This window comes from Hipposideros armiger, unplaced genomic scaffold (assembly GCF_001890085.2).
Source record: "Hipposideros armiger isolate ML-2016 unplaced genomic scaffold, ASM189008v1 scaffold_150, whole genome shotgun sequence".
Classification (NCBI taxonomy): Eukaryota; Metazoa; Chordata; class Mammalia; order Chiroptera; family Hipposideridae; genus Hipposideros; species Hipposideros armiger.
The window spans coordinates 2026210-2042298 of NW_017731500.1; the positions used below are offsets into that span (position 1 = coordinate 2026210).

The window sequence follows — 16089 nt, forward strand, 5'->3', positions numbered from 1 at the left end:
TAAGTAATCTTTCATTTTTCATGTGGTCTTTCAAAGCCATACACGTTCAGATGATGAATTTTAGAAGCTAGGGCACTCCTGACTATCAACTCTTTATTCACGTAACTCCCCTGACTATCCTTAATCCAGGAACATAGCTCTCCGTAGTTTATTAAAATGACTTATTTAATGGGGGGGGTGTCTTTCCCTACGAGGTGTGGGGTCCTCTGTACCATTAGCTTCTAGCATTGCGCCTGTCAGCTGGCAGACGAGGAAGAAACATTTGTTGTCGGGATGATTATGACCTCTCGAGCAATGTGTCTGAATAGACCTGAGCAAGACAGTTCTTTCCACAGCCTATGCCCAGAGGACCGTTTTTGATTAATAGCTATGGGTGCTGGCCTCTAGCTGGACAGCTGACTTTCATTTGGCCTCATGTCCATTGATCAGCTACTGCTCATGGCTGGTTTCTGATACTCTGTTGGCTCAAGTTACTTCCCTGCCATCTTAATTTTGTTGTCTGGCATGAGGAGCAGGCTTGGTTTCAACAGTTAAGCACTTGCATTATGGCTGAATCGAAATGACCAGATAACACCGATGAAAACAGGACAACAGAAGAATCTCAGTGAGCAGAAGGGATCAAGGCGCAGGGGCAGAGGGGAGACTTAAAAACGCCTTATTATTCTTACTATTCTTATTATTTTCAAATCCCAGAAAACAGCTGCAGGTGGAGGATAGGATGGATTTCAAGAATTCTCCATGGAGGCAGGGGTTCAGACAGGGGCCAGCTGGGTGATGAAATCAACTCAGAGGTCAGATGTGTGTTCATGTTCAGTGAAGGCTTCAGAAATTTCAGGGACTTTCAAAATTGGCTCTGGAGAGAGGCAGATCCGTTGACTGGGAAGCCGCGGGCTAAGGCATGATCGTTCTGGGAGGCAGGGGAAAGAAGGCTCCAGACGCCTTCCTCTATCTCTGTTTTGGGGAACCCTACAAGAGAAGTGCCTCTTTTTTTCTCTGAACTTACAGAGATGAAGGATACTCAGATTGGGAGTAAATATTAGCCTTTTCAGGGGCTTTGAGCGATAAAGTGCAAAAGCCCCAGAAATGTCATCTTTCTACAAAGCGCTTTATCCGCATGTGGGTCAGAATAAATGTGGGTCAGCTCTCCACAGGTCAGATAAAGTTAGGTTAATTTGAATAAGCACCACCTAGAAGTTCAGATGTTTATTTGGGCTTTTCACATTTCCCTCCATTATCCTGACTTCCTCCACCTCCCAAGCTGCCTGTAAGGGAGCTGAGAGTCTCATATTAGACACTCTTGGATTCCCAGTCCTCTTTGTCTCCAGCTGGACCTGGGGGACCAGTGCTGCTGGCTCTCTCACAGTGCTTGGCACGCCCTATGTGGGTCTAGCTGGATTTATACAGCACAGAGACAGCTGCAAAAATGAGAAGTCATAAGAAAAATGGATATCCAAACTCTTCCCATCCAAAGAAAGGAAGTAAACATGTGGCTTCCAGAAGAGTGTAGGGGGTCGTCAGATCTGATGTCGCATTAATTCTGCAATGCAAACCGATGTGCAGGAGAATTACGCTGAGGAAGAGGGGTCATTGGAAATGCGAAGTAAAAGCCTGACATGCCATTTCACACCCACAAAAGTAGCTGTCAAATTTTCAAAACATGACAACAAATGTTGGTATTGATGTAGAGAAACTAGGACTGTCCTAATGGCTTTGTGGGGGTGTGACACGATTTATGCACTTTGGAAAAGTGGCTTGGCAATTTCTTACAAGGCTGAGCATTCATCTATTCCATGACCCAGCACTAACATTTCTAGGTATTTTCCCAAGAGAGATTTGTATCGGATTTATTTACACTAGTTCCAAATGAGGAAAGAACTCCAAATGTCCGTCGCAGGAAATGGATAAACACATCGTTGTATCTTTATACGAGGGAATACTACTCAGGAAGAGAAAAGAATAAACCACTGATACATGAAGCACTGATGCTTTTTCGGAAATTCTTTTGAGCAAAAGAAGCCAGATAGAAATGAGTGCATACTGTGTCTCATTTCATTTACATGAAGTTCAAGAACAGGCAAATCTAATGGGCGGTGATAGAAAACGGACCAGTGGTTGTTTATGGGAGATGGGGATTGACTGAAAGAGGGAATGAGAAAACTTTCCGGGATGAAGGTTATGTTCTCTAGTTTGATAGGGGTGGTGGTTTCTCAGATATACGCATTTATCACCCATTATAGAGTTATATACACTTAAGATCTATGCATTTCACTGTATGTATGGTTTTTTCAAAAACCTCAATAAAACAAAGGAGGGGCAGAGTCAGAAATAAGAAAGGCAATCTGTGAAGCCTGTTTTCTGGAGCGTTGTTGCCATGTAACGGTACCCACGCTCACTTCACTGGGGAGGCGTGGTGCTGAGATCCAATAACCCCCAGTTTAGCCAATGGAGCTTTAAAAGAGGTTGTTCACAAAGCTTCGAAATGAGTTCTTACAGTCAGGATACACAGAGAACTGGTGCCTGTCTCAAGAGTTCAGGTAACATGTGTGAGTGGTTGACTTCCCTTAGGTAAGCGATGTATTTCCACTAACGCAATGTGGTTCCCGGGGAGAGAGTGCTAGCGTGGGATCATCTTAGGTCCTGCTTAGCACAGTCACCACGGGGGCAAGGAGACCTCCTAGGAAGAGGCTGGAGGTGTTCTGAGCGTGCTCTGCAGTGGGGTAGGAGTTGAAAACTACCAGTCTGAAGAGTACTGTATCTGCCTGAGTCAAGACAGCCGCACAAATGGGGAGTCATGAAAGTGCCCCAGGGGAGAAGAGTTAGCTCTGATCAGGTACCTGTCCCCCCCAGGGATTTCGGCATTAACCATCTAGTAGGACCCAACAGTGAGACGCCATCCAGATAAATGTCCTTTTCACTTTCTCCTCCTCTCCTTCCTTCCTTGCTTGTCCTGTCCCCTTCGAGTCTGTTGGGCAGACAGGAAACAGCAGCAGCTAGTTAGTGGGAAAGGGGCCACCAGGGACCATGCAGAGAAACCCTCTTCCCCACTACAGGTTTCCATCATGAAGCAATCATGAGTTGAAGAGCAAAGAAAATTTAACATTAAGCCAGTTTACTTATTACCTAGGATGGAGTATTTCAATGAGCTTTAGACACGTGATAACTCCATAACCAGAGGACATTTTACTTTCTGAGAATGCTGGGGAAGTCATGTTTTCATACCCTGGTGTCCCACCCCCAGTGATCACTCGGGGCCAAGGGAAGGTCCCAGCTCCTGAATGAAGTCTAAAGAGACAGTAAAACCAAAATAAAGTTGCATTTGATCACCATCCAAATATCATGCTTATTTTCAACTGTAGGCTCATCCACACGCACCTTCAAGTGCCCACGAAGCAGTGTCAACTACTTTCCTACATGCCACAATTTGGTAGATGGCACGATCTGTCACCTTGTCAGCAAGGACAGAGCACAGAGGCCATCCTTGACTCCGTCTTCTTTCTGGGTCTATATCCCACCAGTTCTCAAATTTTGCCACGTGTCCTCCTAGAATCTCGTAAGCACCCCCCTTTCTCCACTGTACTGCCATGGCCTCGTCCTCAGCTCTGGCTTTACTCTCTTCTGCAGTGGACTACAGAAGAGATTCTTCAGGAGTCTCCCGACAAGGTCAAAAGCCTGGGTTGGTGTAGGGAGAATCATGCCTTCTTTGTAGCACACAAGTGCCCTTGTCATTGCTCTTGTTCAAACCTTTCTAACGTTCCCCACGATTCCACTTCCGCTTATCTCTCAATGAATTCTCTGCGGTTTACCTACCCATCACCAATCCTTGTCACACTGAACCAACTTGTCATTGCCTTGCACTTTATCCCTTTGTCTTGCATAGTCCTTTCCGGGTGCCTCAGTACTTCCCCTTCCCCCAGCAGGCTCTCTCCTGCCTTCCATCTTCTGTATTTTTACAGCATTCTGTGCACACCTCTAACTCAACACTATTGCTGGTTTCATTACTCTACATCCATCCTGTTTCTTGTGAGCTCCTTATCTTATTAGGGTTGGAGTCCTGCCCTGAAATAGTAAATACCCATCAAATGTTCACTTAATTGATTATTTAATTACAGAGTAATTGACAACTTTTTGCCTTTGAACCCCTCATACTCAGCTTCCACCTGAGAACCTGGGAGAGTAAAAATGGCTTAATATATCAATGAATTCACCAACAGTTACTGAAGCTCCTATTATGTGTTGAACACATTTCTAGGTACTGGAGATAAATTGGGAATAAGACAAAGTTCGAAGCCTTAGTCAGAGGAAACAAACATGTCAATGACTAAGATAATTTCAGGAAGTGATGTTGTTATGAAAACAGGATAGTGGGAGAGTGACTGGGGTGATGGCGGAGTGGACCACGCGATCTAGGATAGTCAAGTAAGGCCCCAGGGAGGAGATGACACTTGAAATGAGATCTGAAAGACAGAAGGAAGACAATAGGGAAAATTCTGACGAAAGGGCCCGTTAGGTCAAGGAAGTAGCAAGTACAAAGGCCCTTAAATGGCAAAGAGCTTGAGAGATTTGAGCACGAGAAAGAAGGCAAAGGGGTGCGGGCATAGGGAACAAGGAGGACAATGACAAGAGAGGAGGTCACAGAAATAGGCAAGGGCTAGACCGTGTAGGGAAATGGTCAGCAAACCTTTTCCGTCAAGGCCAGTCAGGAAATATTTCAGGCTTTGCAGGCCATGATCTCTGTTGCCATGACTGCATTCTGTTATCATAGCAGGAAGCAGCGTACATGATGTATGTAAGTTAATGAGCATGACTGTGCTCCGATAAAGATTTATTTGCAACTATAGGTGAGGTGCAGGACTTGGTCCATGGGCTGTGGTTTGCAAATCCCTGGAGTAGGGCATAGCATCCTTTGTAAAGAATTTGGCTTTTCTTCCAAGTGCAGAGGTAGCCATTTGAAAGGAGTTGAATAAGGTGAGGGAGGTCCTATGGTCATATTTTGCTTTAAACCGATTCCCGGTAACATAATTTGCAACATGAGAATTTATTCTCCCTTTCCCATTATAAACTCTATTTCATATTCTCTTTGGGAAACTGAGGACTCGGGTTGGGACATGGTGGGGTGGCAGATAGTGGGGCTGGGCAGCCAGTGGTAGTTGTCGATGCCAGATACTAGTTCATGCGACTGTAGGTTAATTGCTTAATCTCTCTGAACTTCAGTTTCCTTCTTAATAAAACTGTAATAATAACACCTGTCTCTATGGCTTATTAAATGGATTAAATGAGATCATGTATATAAAACATCTGTCACAGTACCTGGCAATGTAAAGGCTTGATGATGTAAATCCCTTCTCCTCTCTTTCTTTCCATGGAGCCTGTATATGTCACGCTCCAGTCAAGACAGAGGTACATGTAAAACTTGGTAATTAAGTTCCAAAAAATCAGTTGCACAATTACCCGATAGGTGAGACATTTCTCACCATAATATAACCGGGTGATTTGGCTACTACCATAATGAACACAATTTTAATTTAAATTAATAGAAGCACAATTTCTGATTACAAAAGGGATGTCTCTATGTGTATTCCACATTAGTCAAGCCAAAATTGGAGTCCTGGAAATAATTCTGGGCATGCTGATTTGAGAGGAATGCTAGTAAGTGAAGTGCATTTAAAAAAGAATGACAGGTTATGGAAGGATTTGGGAACAAGGTCAGGTGTGAAATGTATTGGAGTATGGAGTGTATAGCATGGGGGAATATACTAAAAGAAAACTTGAAAACCGTACAAATAGTTGAAGGGCTATCGTTGGGAAGAAAGACAGGGCTCACAGCATATTGGTGTAGGAGTGGATCACCTTGGACTATTGGATGGGAACTGCAGAGATACGATTTTTCTGCAGGTAAAGTTTTCCATGATAGGAGAAGTGCATTCTCAATCAACGTACGCATTCTAGAAGAACTGAGGAGACACAACAGCTGAGATGTATAAAGGAGTTTTGCAATGAGAGTGCAAAATAAAGATCTCCTATAACTTCCAAATTTCTGATTCCATCAACCTGGGGGTAGATTAACTAAATCTCTGGAGATTAAGAGACCCTCTTGGAAGAGCATCTCAGGTCTTACTCTCTGGCATATGTCATCAGTTTGACTCAAATAAAATAAACTCTTACAAAAATCCACCCCCCCTCAAAAGAGAGAGAGAGAGAGAGAGAGAGAGAGAGAGAGAGAGAGAGAGAGAGAGAGAGACCGAGACCCTTTGGATACCAGGGACCAGATGGGTCCTTCTCTTGAGGTCTCTGGTGAAAAGGGGATTGTGAGTTTACATGAATCCGTGTGTCATCAAAGAGGTAGAGAGACAAATAGAGCGTTATTGCCATGGGCAAGAGGGAATGACTAAGGTGAACGCAGAGGGGGCTATGTGTATGTAAATTGGGCCAGAATAAATTTCATGGCACTGAAAAATGGATGGAGATTAGGAGAGAACAAAAGAATTCAGGAAATTCTCACCAAAACCAATCCCAAATCTGTCAACTACCCTCCCCTCTGCCATCCTAGACTAGGCCGCCCTTATCTCTCACCTGGATGGCTTCAATAGCTTCTGAACTGGCCCTAATCAGTTGTCTTTTTTTTTTTTTCATACCACGTGAACAAGAAAACATCAGGGAGGATTATTTATTTTCTCAATGTAAAGCCCATGAGGGTGGGGGCGATGCCTGTCTTGGTCACTGCTGAATTCTGACCCACAAGATGTACTCCACAAATGTTTATGGGGAAGACGAGGAGTAGGCATCTTCCGAAGGTGGAATACGGCCACCTGAAACCGTGGTAACTGGACTGAGTTCAATATAAAATCCTGAAATTTCAAGGACTGTTTCTAGTAGTAGCTTGGAGGTAATGTACCTATTACCCGAATTTTGCCTGGTTGTTTTGAATGAATGCAAATCTGACATTGCCTGCCCCTTGTTGTGTTTGTTCTAAAAACAGTTCTTCTTCAGATATCCAGAGTAAAAAAGAGTCCTAGTAGTCTGTGAATGATAGAAAAGAAAGAGCCCAGTTAGGGCCCAGCAAACTTTTTTTCAGCTGCCAGGGTCAAAGAGAGACCCTAAGAAAATGCAGGGGATAAGAGGCATAAGAAAGGAAAAAAGAAACGTGTAGGAAGGGGAAGTGAAGAAATGAGGGAGGAGAGGTAATTAACATTTCTTGTGGGTTTTCTTTCATTGAACCTCTGTGATGCCTGTGAGATAACATCTTTTGAGAAATGAAAATCATTAGCGTCTCAGAGGGATAAGAAAGTTGCGGTAGAAAGCTGTGGTAGAGAGTCCCAAGAAAGCATTCTGTGACATTGCCATCAGATCCATGGATATGATGAAAGGTTGTATTTACAAAGCACCTACTAAGTGCCAGGCACTGTTGAGAAGAGAAAGAAAAGCATCTTGCTTGCGGCCTCTGATGTCGTATGGTTTGCGGTCCAATAGCTATGGTCATATCGTTCGCTGTTCAACAGCTATGGTTTGCTGTCCAACAGACGCAGGTTTTGTAGGGCCTGACGCTTATCAGTTTTTTTAAAAATAAGTAATTGCTTTTATTTTTTTTTCTGTTAAATCTTTTTTTAATTAAAAATTTTGATCCCCTTTACCCTTCTCTGCCTCCCCCCTTTCCCACTTACCCTCTGGTAACCACTAAATTGTTGTTGTGCTATGAGTTTTTGTTTGTTTGTCTTGTTCGTTTATTGCTTTCAGTTTTCTATCCCCCATATGAATGAAGTCATATGGTTCCCGACTTTTCCTGTCTAACTTATTTCACTTAGCCTGATAATCTCAAGGTCCATCCATGTTGTCGCAAATAGCAGTGTTTCATTTTTCTCATGGCTGAGTAACATTTTGAGGGGGGAGTCTTCTAGAAAAAGAATTTACATTTAAATCTAAAAAGTATAAGATTAATTACAGGGCCTTAATAGGCGTCTGTGCAAGTGATGAGTCCTGAAGCTTTAACTTCTTTAGTGTCGCAGTCAAGTCCATCTCTGGCTATAGCAATAGTCATCAATTAATTTAAGTTAAAAAGTGCCACAATGTTGCCTCCAAAATGTGGATTTTGAAAATCAGGGGAAGAGAAGGGATAGGATGGAGTTGAGGTGGGAAAGTCAAACACGCACTCAAACTAATCGAAAAGGGCCATTTTAGTATTAGCCCAAAAGACTGGTTCTGTGTTTTTAAAATATCTTTTGTTTATTCCCTTTGGTTAAAAATTCCCTTTTTGGGGCCGGCCGAGTGGCGCGATGGTTAAGAACTGGCTTGGGACGCCAGAGGGCCCCGGTTCGGATCCCACATATGAGGGCCAGTGACACTGTCTACAGCTAAGATGCTGAACGGCAGCTCAACCTGGAGCTGGGCTGCCGTGAGTCGCTGGCGACGGCGTAGGCTGCAGCCCCTGCTTCAGTGGGTTGCCATCGGCTACCGTGTGTAACCAGCAGCCAGCGTGAGCGGCCAGCAGCCACAGTGAGCAGCCATCCAGAAGCCGGCGACTGATCTGCCTTGCCAGGGAAGAGCACAATGATGGTGCCAACTTGGGCCAGTGAAGCAACATCCTCCACAACTAGACTGAAGAACAAAAGGACAGCAACTTGTCTGTTCCCCTTCCCCCAATTCCTCAATAAAAATCTTTAAAAAAAAAAATTCGCTTTTTGCTAAAATAGTAAATAAATAAATAATAGATAAATAAATAAATAAAACCAGTGCAAATCAACAAATAACGTTGGATCTAAATATAAACCTCTTCTGGTCTGAAGAACTGTTTCCTAGGTTTCTAATAACTGTCTTGTTGTCAGGGTGATAAGCTCTGCGTTTCTGGATTTAGACTAAAATTTCCTCTAAGATATTTTATAATCTGGTGATGTGGGTCTTTGACTAGATCTGGTAGATGGTGGTGAGTAGATTCAGAGATGCTCTCTCTGCACTCCGGTGTCCCTTGTATTTTTCCTGCATATCAGAACCCTTTGGGGAGTTTGTGAAACCCCCAAACATTTATTTGCCTTTTATTCCAAAGCGGTAGCAATCCTGTATGGACCAGGAGATTCAGAGCCAGTCAAGTCTCAGTCTGCTCCATGCTGAAAGCTGTCCGAAGAACAGCTCTGTTACCTGAGGGACGGATTATCAACATTCTTAACAGAAGGGGAAACCGAGGCCCAGGGAAGGAAGCCACTTGCTCTAGGTCACCTAGCAAGTTTATATCTTAACAGAATATTCTGGCTCTAAGAAGGTCTGCCAAAGGTCACATACTGAGGAAAAGAGAATATTTCCAGGAGTAGACAGAATAATCTAACAAACATTATAGATTTGGTAGGGAAAGGGGCGGTCATGATGGAATGGTGTGTATTGATTTTGACAGACAGGGATTTGGGTGAATAAGGGCGGAGAAGAATTCAACATCACAGGCTGTTGAAAAGGACTTTGTGAGTGTTGGCAAGGGGAAAAAATAGAGATTTTGTAAGAATGGAAGATAGACTCTGGGCTTAAGCAAATGGGACGTTTATGGCACCAACAAGCTACAGAATCTGACGCCTGGGGTGGGGGTGGGGGCAGCAGCACTCAGCCAATCACCGGCCCTCAATCCATGTTTGTTCAAAGAATTTGCCAAGGAAGCCCAGTACTAATGTTGCCTCGAATTGATAACTAATCTAATAAGCAAAAACAGACAATGTGAGGTAATGGCCAGGGAGTTTGGATGCTGGTTAAGACTGTCAGAGAGGAGGGCCCAGCAGTAAAGCTAGCCTGAGGTGAGGAAGGCGATCTGCCTCGGTGGAGACACTTCCCCAATCAGCTGGGGTGGGGGTGGGGTGTCTCTGTGCAGGGGTGGGAGGGAAGGAGTGATTTCATCTGTTTAATGAAAAATGACCTGAACGGCTCTCTGATCCTGGAAACTCCCATCTAACTGGGGCCAAGGAAAACAGGATTAGGTCTTATTACTTCTAGGATAGCTTTGCGTCTTCTCAGGGTGAGTTAAACTGGAGGGAACAGAAAAATCATCTCATTCCATGGTCCCTGCAGATAAACTCTGAATTACTTAAATGGGTTAATAGAACAGACTTCACACTGGTCCCCTCCGGACACTGTTTTACTTTGGTTTCCTTTGCCTTTTAAATGGACACCCCATTTTTAGGTAACAGAAAGTGTGCTCTGTTGAATTCAGACAAGCAAGTCCCCCTCTGGCATTCTGTCTTCTGACAAGCTAGTGATTTCAGGTCTAATATTCCCTTCTGACTTTCACAAGGGAACAGCTTTAGCCCTGAAGCATGAGGTTGTTAAAACCACAACAAACATTTTGCCTGAGCAGGCAACTACTGACATGTACTTCTCTTTGTGACATACTGGGGTGGCACTTGTCAAGATTTTTCTGTGCGGATTTTTGAGGACTCACAGTCTTCTTCTTACTGCTGATTTTAGGATTGCCAAAAGTGCACATAAAAAACAAAAATAACACAGTGATTAGCATGTAACAACCTCTTTGGGGCCCAAATCATCCTGTTAACAAGAGAACGGGGTGAATAAGTCCATAGGGCGGTTTTCTTTTTAATGCAATGTATATTTATTGTAAACAATAATATACAAAAAAAGGAAAGAAAAAAAAAGGAAAGTTTCACAGAGCGAACAAAAGGTCTGGGGTGGGGGTGGGGTGGTGGTGGGGAACAAGGAAACAAACAAAACACAAACACAAACCAAACCTTACCTAAAGACAAAATATGATTTAAATGCCAGGTTTTTTAAGTTACAGAAATATTTTTTTAAAAGATCTGCTTTTTATACAGAAATGGAAAGATGCCATATTATAAGAGTGCTTTAAGATTTTATTCTACTGACTTCTAAAACTGTTAATATATCTTTTTTTAAATAAAAAAAAAAAGTTTGCTGTCTTTTTTAAAAAGCAATCCTCAAACTCTCCAGCCACAGATGTAATTAAGAATCAAGGTCTGTCAGTGGGCCGATCCCCTCCCCCTTTCCTCCCTCTCTCCAAGAGAATGTGCAGGGGAATGCAGGCATGCTTGCATCACAACCCACACACATACACACACACATGCACACGCGCACACGCACACTTAGGCAGCCCAAAGATCTGTGGCAGAAAACACTGCAAATGACTCAGTGATACACTACATTTGCAGCCTCTCATTTGTACAAAAAGAGAAACACGTTTCCAGTTTGTTTTCAACAAAAACAAAGAAAAAAAAAAAGGACGGACAAAAAGGCATTTATACAAATCTAGGACAAGGAATCCAAAGAAACTTGCTTTTAATAATAAAAAAGATTAAAGAGATAAATAAAAAAAAAACTGGTTACAGTTAAGAACATAATTTAACAACAGATGACCATACCCTTTGAGGAAGGCTCCAACAACCTATTTTAAAGAAGGTAAATTTTAAACAGCAAAAAAAAAAAAAAAAGTTTTTTTTTCTTCTTTTTTTAATTAAAACCTCTCCTTACAAAATAAATAAATTTTAGCATATGGAATGTCTTGAAGGTTAACTGCTGGTGTTCAGAGAGGCACAGGTGACAGTGTAAGTGAGAGGACTCTAGCATCTGTGGTCCACATGGGGCCGGGCAGGCAACCAGGGGGCAGTGTGCTGGGGCACTTACTGGCTGCTGAAACATCCCCAAAACAGATCTCGTCTCCTTTGCTTGACTTTTGCTTCTTCTTTTGTTAAGGCTGCAATGAACAAGCCAATGCAGAAGGAAATGCACTAAAAGAGTTCGCGAGTATTTTTCAGCAGCATGGTTTTAAGGCTCAAGGTGTTTTTCTCATTTAAAAAAAATATATATGATAAAGCTTACCAAAGGCTTCTCTAGGCTAATGTGTACTTCCATTATTTGCAAAATAAGGCCTTTATTTTCCTAAGGCAGCTCCTTCTTGAATCAGAAAGCCTGAGGCATTAAGCAAAGCTAACCCCCCCCCAACTGATCACATAACACAAATTTGTGGGGTTTTTTTTCTATGTTAATACAACACACACACTTTTTTTTTTTTGTAAGAGAAAGCAAATCTGTACAAAAATACTCTGGTTGCAAGAAAAGCTAGGGCACACTGTTCAACTAAGTAGTTTAGCTGTTGGAAAAATAAGAGCATTTAATTTTTTATCTAAAAATATGTATAAATCCCCTCAAAATGGTAATGAATCATACACAGTACATACTAAAAATATTTAAAATAGAGAATACTCCTCACAGAGGACTTTTTTCTTTAATTACTGCTAAAAAATAATTACAAAGTCCCAACAGGCAGAGAGATTGAGCAAATGGATCACACGATTTCCCATCATCCTCCACGCTTGCCTCGACGGTTTCCAAGCTCAGTTTCTTGTCGTTCCGCTGGTCCGTCTAGCCATGAGTGGCCTGGCCACTGTCTCGCAACACGGTGGTCATGCGTTTGGGTAACTAACGTTTCTGTCTTGGAATCTGGGTACGAGTTTGCCTTTAGCTTAAATGTTTTTTCAGGAATAAGAAAAAAAAAAAAAGCTGTCCAAAGGAAATTCTGGTTTTTTTCTTTCTTTCTTCGGTTCATTTTTAGGATCATCACGCCAGTCGTCACCCTTTGCGTAAGGTCTCCTCAAGGTCTGGTGAGCTGTGTGTAGACGGGCTGTTCCCAGTGCTGGGGGCTGTGGGTCTGCGGGATGGAAGGGACCCCGGAGGTGTCGGCGATGGGCGTGTACATGGGCCGCTGCGCCGGGTTCATGTAGGTGAAGGTGGAGTAGAGGCCGGAGCCCTGGCCGGCCGCGTGGCTGTAGTAGGAGCCGGAGTTCTGGTGGTCTGTGTAGTCGTACTGCGAGCGGGTGATGGGCGGGTAGGAGGGGCTGTAGTGCGGGAGGTTGAAGGGGCTGTAAGCGATCTGCTGCGGCGAGTGCTGCTGCTGCTCGCTGTAGTGGCTGGGGCTCAGCTGCTCCGTCTTGATGTGCGTTCGCTGGGACTGGCCCGGCTCGCTGCTCAGCGTGGTCAGCGTGTGCGCCTGCTGCGGCTGCGGGGGCGCCGGCTGCTGCTGCGGGGGCGCCTGCGGGGCCTGCGGGGGCGCCTGCGGGGCCTGCGGGGCCTGCGGGGGCTGCTGCGGGGGCGGCGGCGGCGCCTGCTGCTTGGACATCCACACGTGGCCCGCGCCCGCCGGGGTGGCCGCCGTGCTGCTGATGCCGTAGCTGCCGGTGTAGGTGACCTGGCCGTGCGTGGCCGGCACCCCCGGGTGGCCATTGGGCGGCAGGTACTGGTCAAATTCGTTGACGTCGAAGGTCTCGATGTTGGAGATGACGTCGCTGCTCAGCTCGCCGATGTCCACGTCGCGGAAGTCGATCGGGGGTTGTCTGCCCCCCTCCGGCAGGGGGCGCCCCTCTCGTTTCAGGTCAGCCTTGCCGGGCTGCACGTCGGTCTTGGGGGTGGTGGGTGGCGTCGGTGGGCCCTGCGATTGCCCTGCAGGTAATACAAGCCGAAGAAAGAGCAGGAAAATCAAACAGGGGCCGTGCAAAGGCTCTCGTCTTAGGAACCCCCACCCTCCCTTCTCTGCGAAAGTGTCACGAGGCCGCATCCGCGCAGATCGCGCGCTGCACTGTAGATGGGACCCTGAGTGATTAACCCGCCAAGACACACTGGGCAGGCGCCTTTTACCAGGGGAGGGTTTGAAGCCAGGAGGGCCCAGAAGACCAAACTGCTACTTATAGAAGAGCCCTGTGTGTGCTTTTGGGGTGCGGGAGCAAAGCGAAAAAGGGAGACGTCCTGTGAAGCTGTAAAGGCGTTATAGCTCGCAATGAAAATTGATCCGCAAGTAGGCAGGGGTGTGTGTGTGTGTGTGTGTGTGTGTGTGTGTGTGTGTATGTGTGTGTGTGTGTGTGTTTAGGGGCTTCGTGGGGCCCAGGGCAGAGAGGGGAGGAGGACTCGGTGCAGGGGTGGTGTTTCCCTCCCAGGGGAGCGCAGAGTGCCTGAGCAGAGCCTCCTAGGTGGAGGCCTGGGGTGTGTGCCAGGCGGGGCTCTGGATGGTTAGGCTGGGGGGCTGTGGGGGGACTCACCGGACTGCTCGCCGGGGGAGTGCACCTCACTCATCCCGGAGGAGGAGTGCGGCGAGTCGGCCTGCAGCGCCTTGAAGATGGCGTTGGGGGAGATGTGCGTCTGCTCCGTGGCCTCCTCCGCCTCTGTCTGTCCGTTCTTCACCGACTTCCTTCGCCGGGGCTGGTACTTGTAATCCGGGTGGTCTTTCTTGTGCTGCACGCGCAGCCGCTCCGCCTCCTCCACGAAGGGCCGCTTCTCGCTCTCGTTCAGCAGTCTGGGGGCGCAGGAGGGGACGCAGAGAAAAAGAGAGAAGGGGGGGTGTCTGTGAAATTCTCAGAGCTGTCAGGCCGGCGGTGGGGGGGGGTGTTACCCCGACCTCTCCCCAGCTTCGCACACAACCTTCGTCCACCCTCCTCCCTGCTTTCCAGCCATTGCCGCGGCTCCTAACTTTTCTTAAAAAAAAAGAAAAAAGAAAAAAGTAAAAGAAAATAAAAAAGAAATCTCGGTTCTTTTAGTCAGACCTGAGCGGTTACTTCGCGCCCCGCCCTCTCCCTGTCGCTTCTATTTTGGAAACGCTACAGTTGAAAATAGCTCTCCCTGCGCCCACTCTAAACGTCTTTGCTACTGGAGTTATCCCCCGCCCCAACACTTTAAACACTTTCCAAAAACCCACTTAATCTGCTAGGAGCGCCTCTTGACGCCCCCCCCTCCCCTCCCCGCAACGCGGCGCCCACCTATTACCAGCAGCCTCCCCCTACTCTCCCCTTCCAGCCGTGGGAACGCCTCTTGCCTCGGTGTCTCCCCCACCCTTCATCCCACCTCCGCTGGTGTAGAGCTGCGCCAGAGAGCGCAGCTCGAGGGAGGGAGAGGCAAACTTCACTTCGCACTCCAACCCCTCTCTTGGGATTGAACTTCATAGCAACCGGAGATCAGGGGGCCGCCCCCTCCCGCCGTGTGTCCTGTAAATTGTGTCCCATCCTCTGGCTATCTCCCTCCCCCTCAACCTAGACATCCCCCCCCTCCTTCCTAGAGCAACCCAAGAAGTTTGGCAAACTCTGAGCCAACTTACACGTCGCCCCCACCCCCCCTCGGGCCCCACCCCGCCCGCTTCGGGACCGTAATCCCCCCCCTCCCGCCGGGAAGGAGGCGGGGCACAGGGAGCAGGTCTGTGCCAGCGCCCCACGCCCGCGGAGCCCACCCTGCCGCGCCGCCCTACCTCCAAAGCTTGCCGAGCGTCTTGCTGAGCTCGGCGTTGTGCAGGTGCGGGTACTGGTCCGCCAGCTTCCTGCGCGCCGCCTGCGCCCACACCATGAAGGCGTTCATGGGCCGCTTGACGTGCGGCTTGTTCTTGCTGGAGCCGTTGACGCGCACGGGCATGGGCACCAGCGTCCAGTCGTAGCCCTTGAGCACCTGGCTGACGGCCTCGCGGATGCACACCGGGAACTTGTCTTCCTCGCTCTCCTTCTTCAAGTCCGGCTCGCCCTTGGGGAACGTGTTCTCCTGGGGCCGTGTGTTCTCAGTGTCGGAGCCGGATCCCGAAGGGCAGGGCGAACCGGTCGAGTCCTCGGACATGGTGGGGCTGGGGGCACCGGACAGGCCCTTCTCCTGCTCGTCGGTCATTTTCATGAAAGGGTCCAGGAGATTCATACGCGGGCCCAGGGCAGGGGGCGGGTGGCCGGGAAAGGCGAGAAGCCGCGGCGGCTCGGGGACTCGAGGCGCAGACTCCTCTCCCCTCGGCTGCCCGGACGCAGAGCGAGCGGCTCCCGGGGAGCCTGGTGCCTCACCCGGCTGCGGCGGCGAGCACTGAGGAAGGCACGGGGTGGCCAGCCCGCGGCTGCCCGCTCCAAGTGGGGGGAAGGCGAATGGGTGCGGAGGAAGAGGAGGAGAAGGAGGAGGGGAAGGAAGCGCTAAAGTGGGGACGTTTGCTCCCCTTTTCTTGTCCTCCTGCAAAGACAAGTTCCCGGGGTGAGACTGGGAAGTCGCGGCGCCACTGAAGTTCCCAGTCAGTTTCAAGCTCCGCTGTCTGCTCTCCGACTCCCAGCCCAGCGGCTCTTTAATAAATACTCCGCCTCACCTTAGAGACGT

The 16089-nt window shown here is 47.3% G+C and overlaps 1 protein-coding gene across 1 annotated transcript; it reads right to left on the reverse strand.

Annotated features, from left to right (window-relative positions):
• Positions 1-10549: 10549 nt before the first annotated feature.
• Positions 10550-16030, reverse strand: SOX9 (SRY-box transcription factor 9). Its single transcript, XM_019650939.1, has 3 exons — positions 15221-16030; positions 14025-14278; positions 10550-13431 (listed from the first exon to the last, which is right to left on the reverse strand). Exons 1-3 carry the CDS (start codon positions 15649-15651, stop codon positions 12587-12589), a joined length of 1530 nt encoding a protein of 509 aa, XP_019506484.1. The 5' UTR covers positions 15652-16030; the 3' UTR covers positions 10550-12586.
• Between the last annotated feature and the right edge of the window lie 59 nt (positions 16031-16089).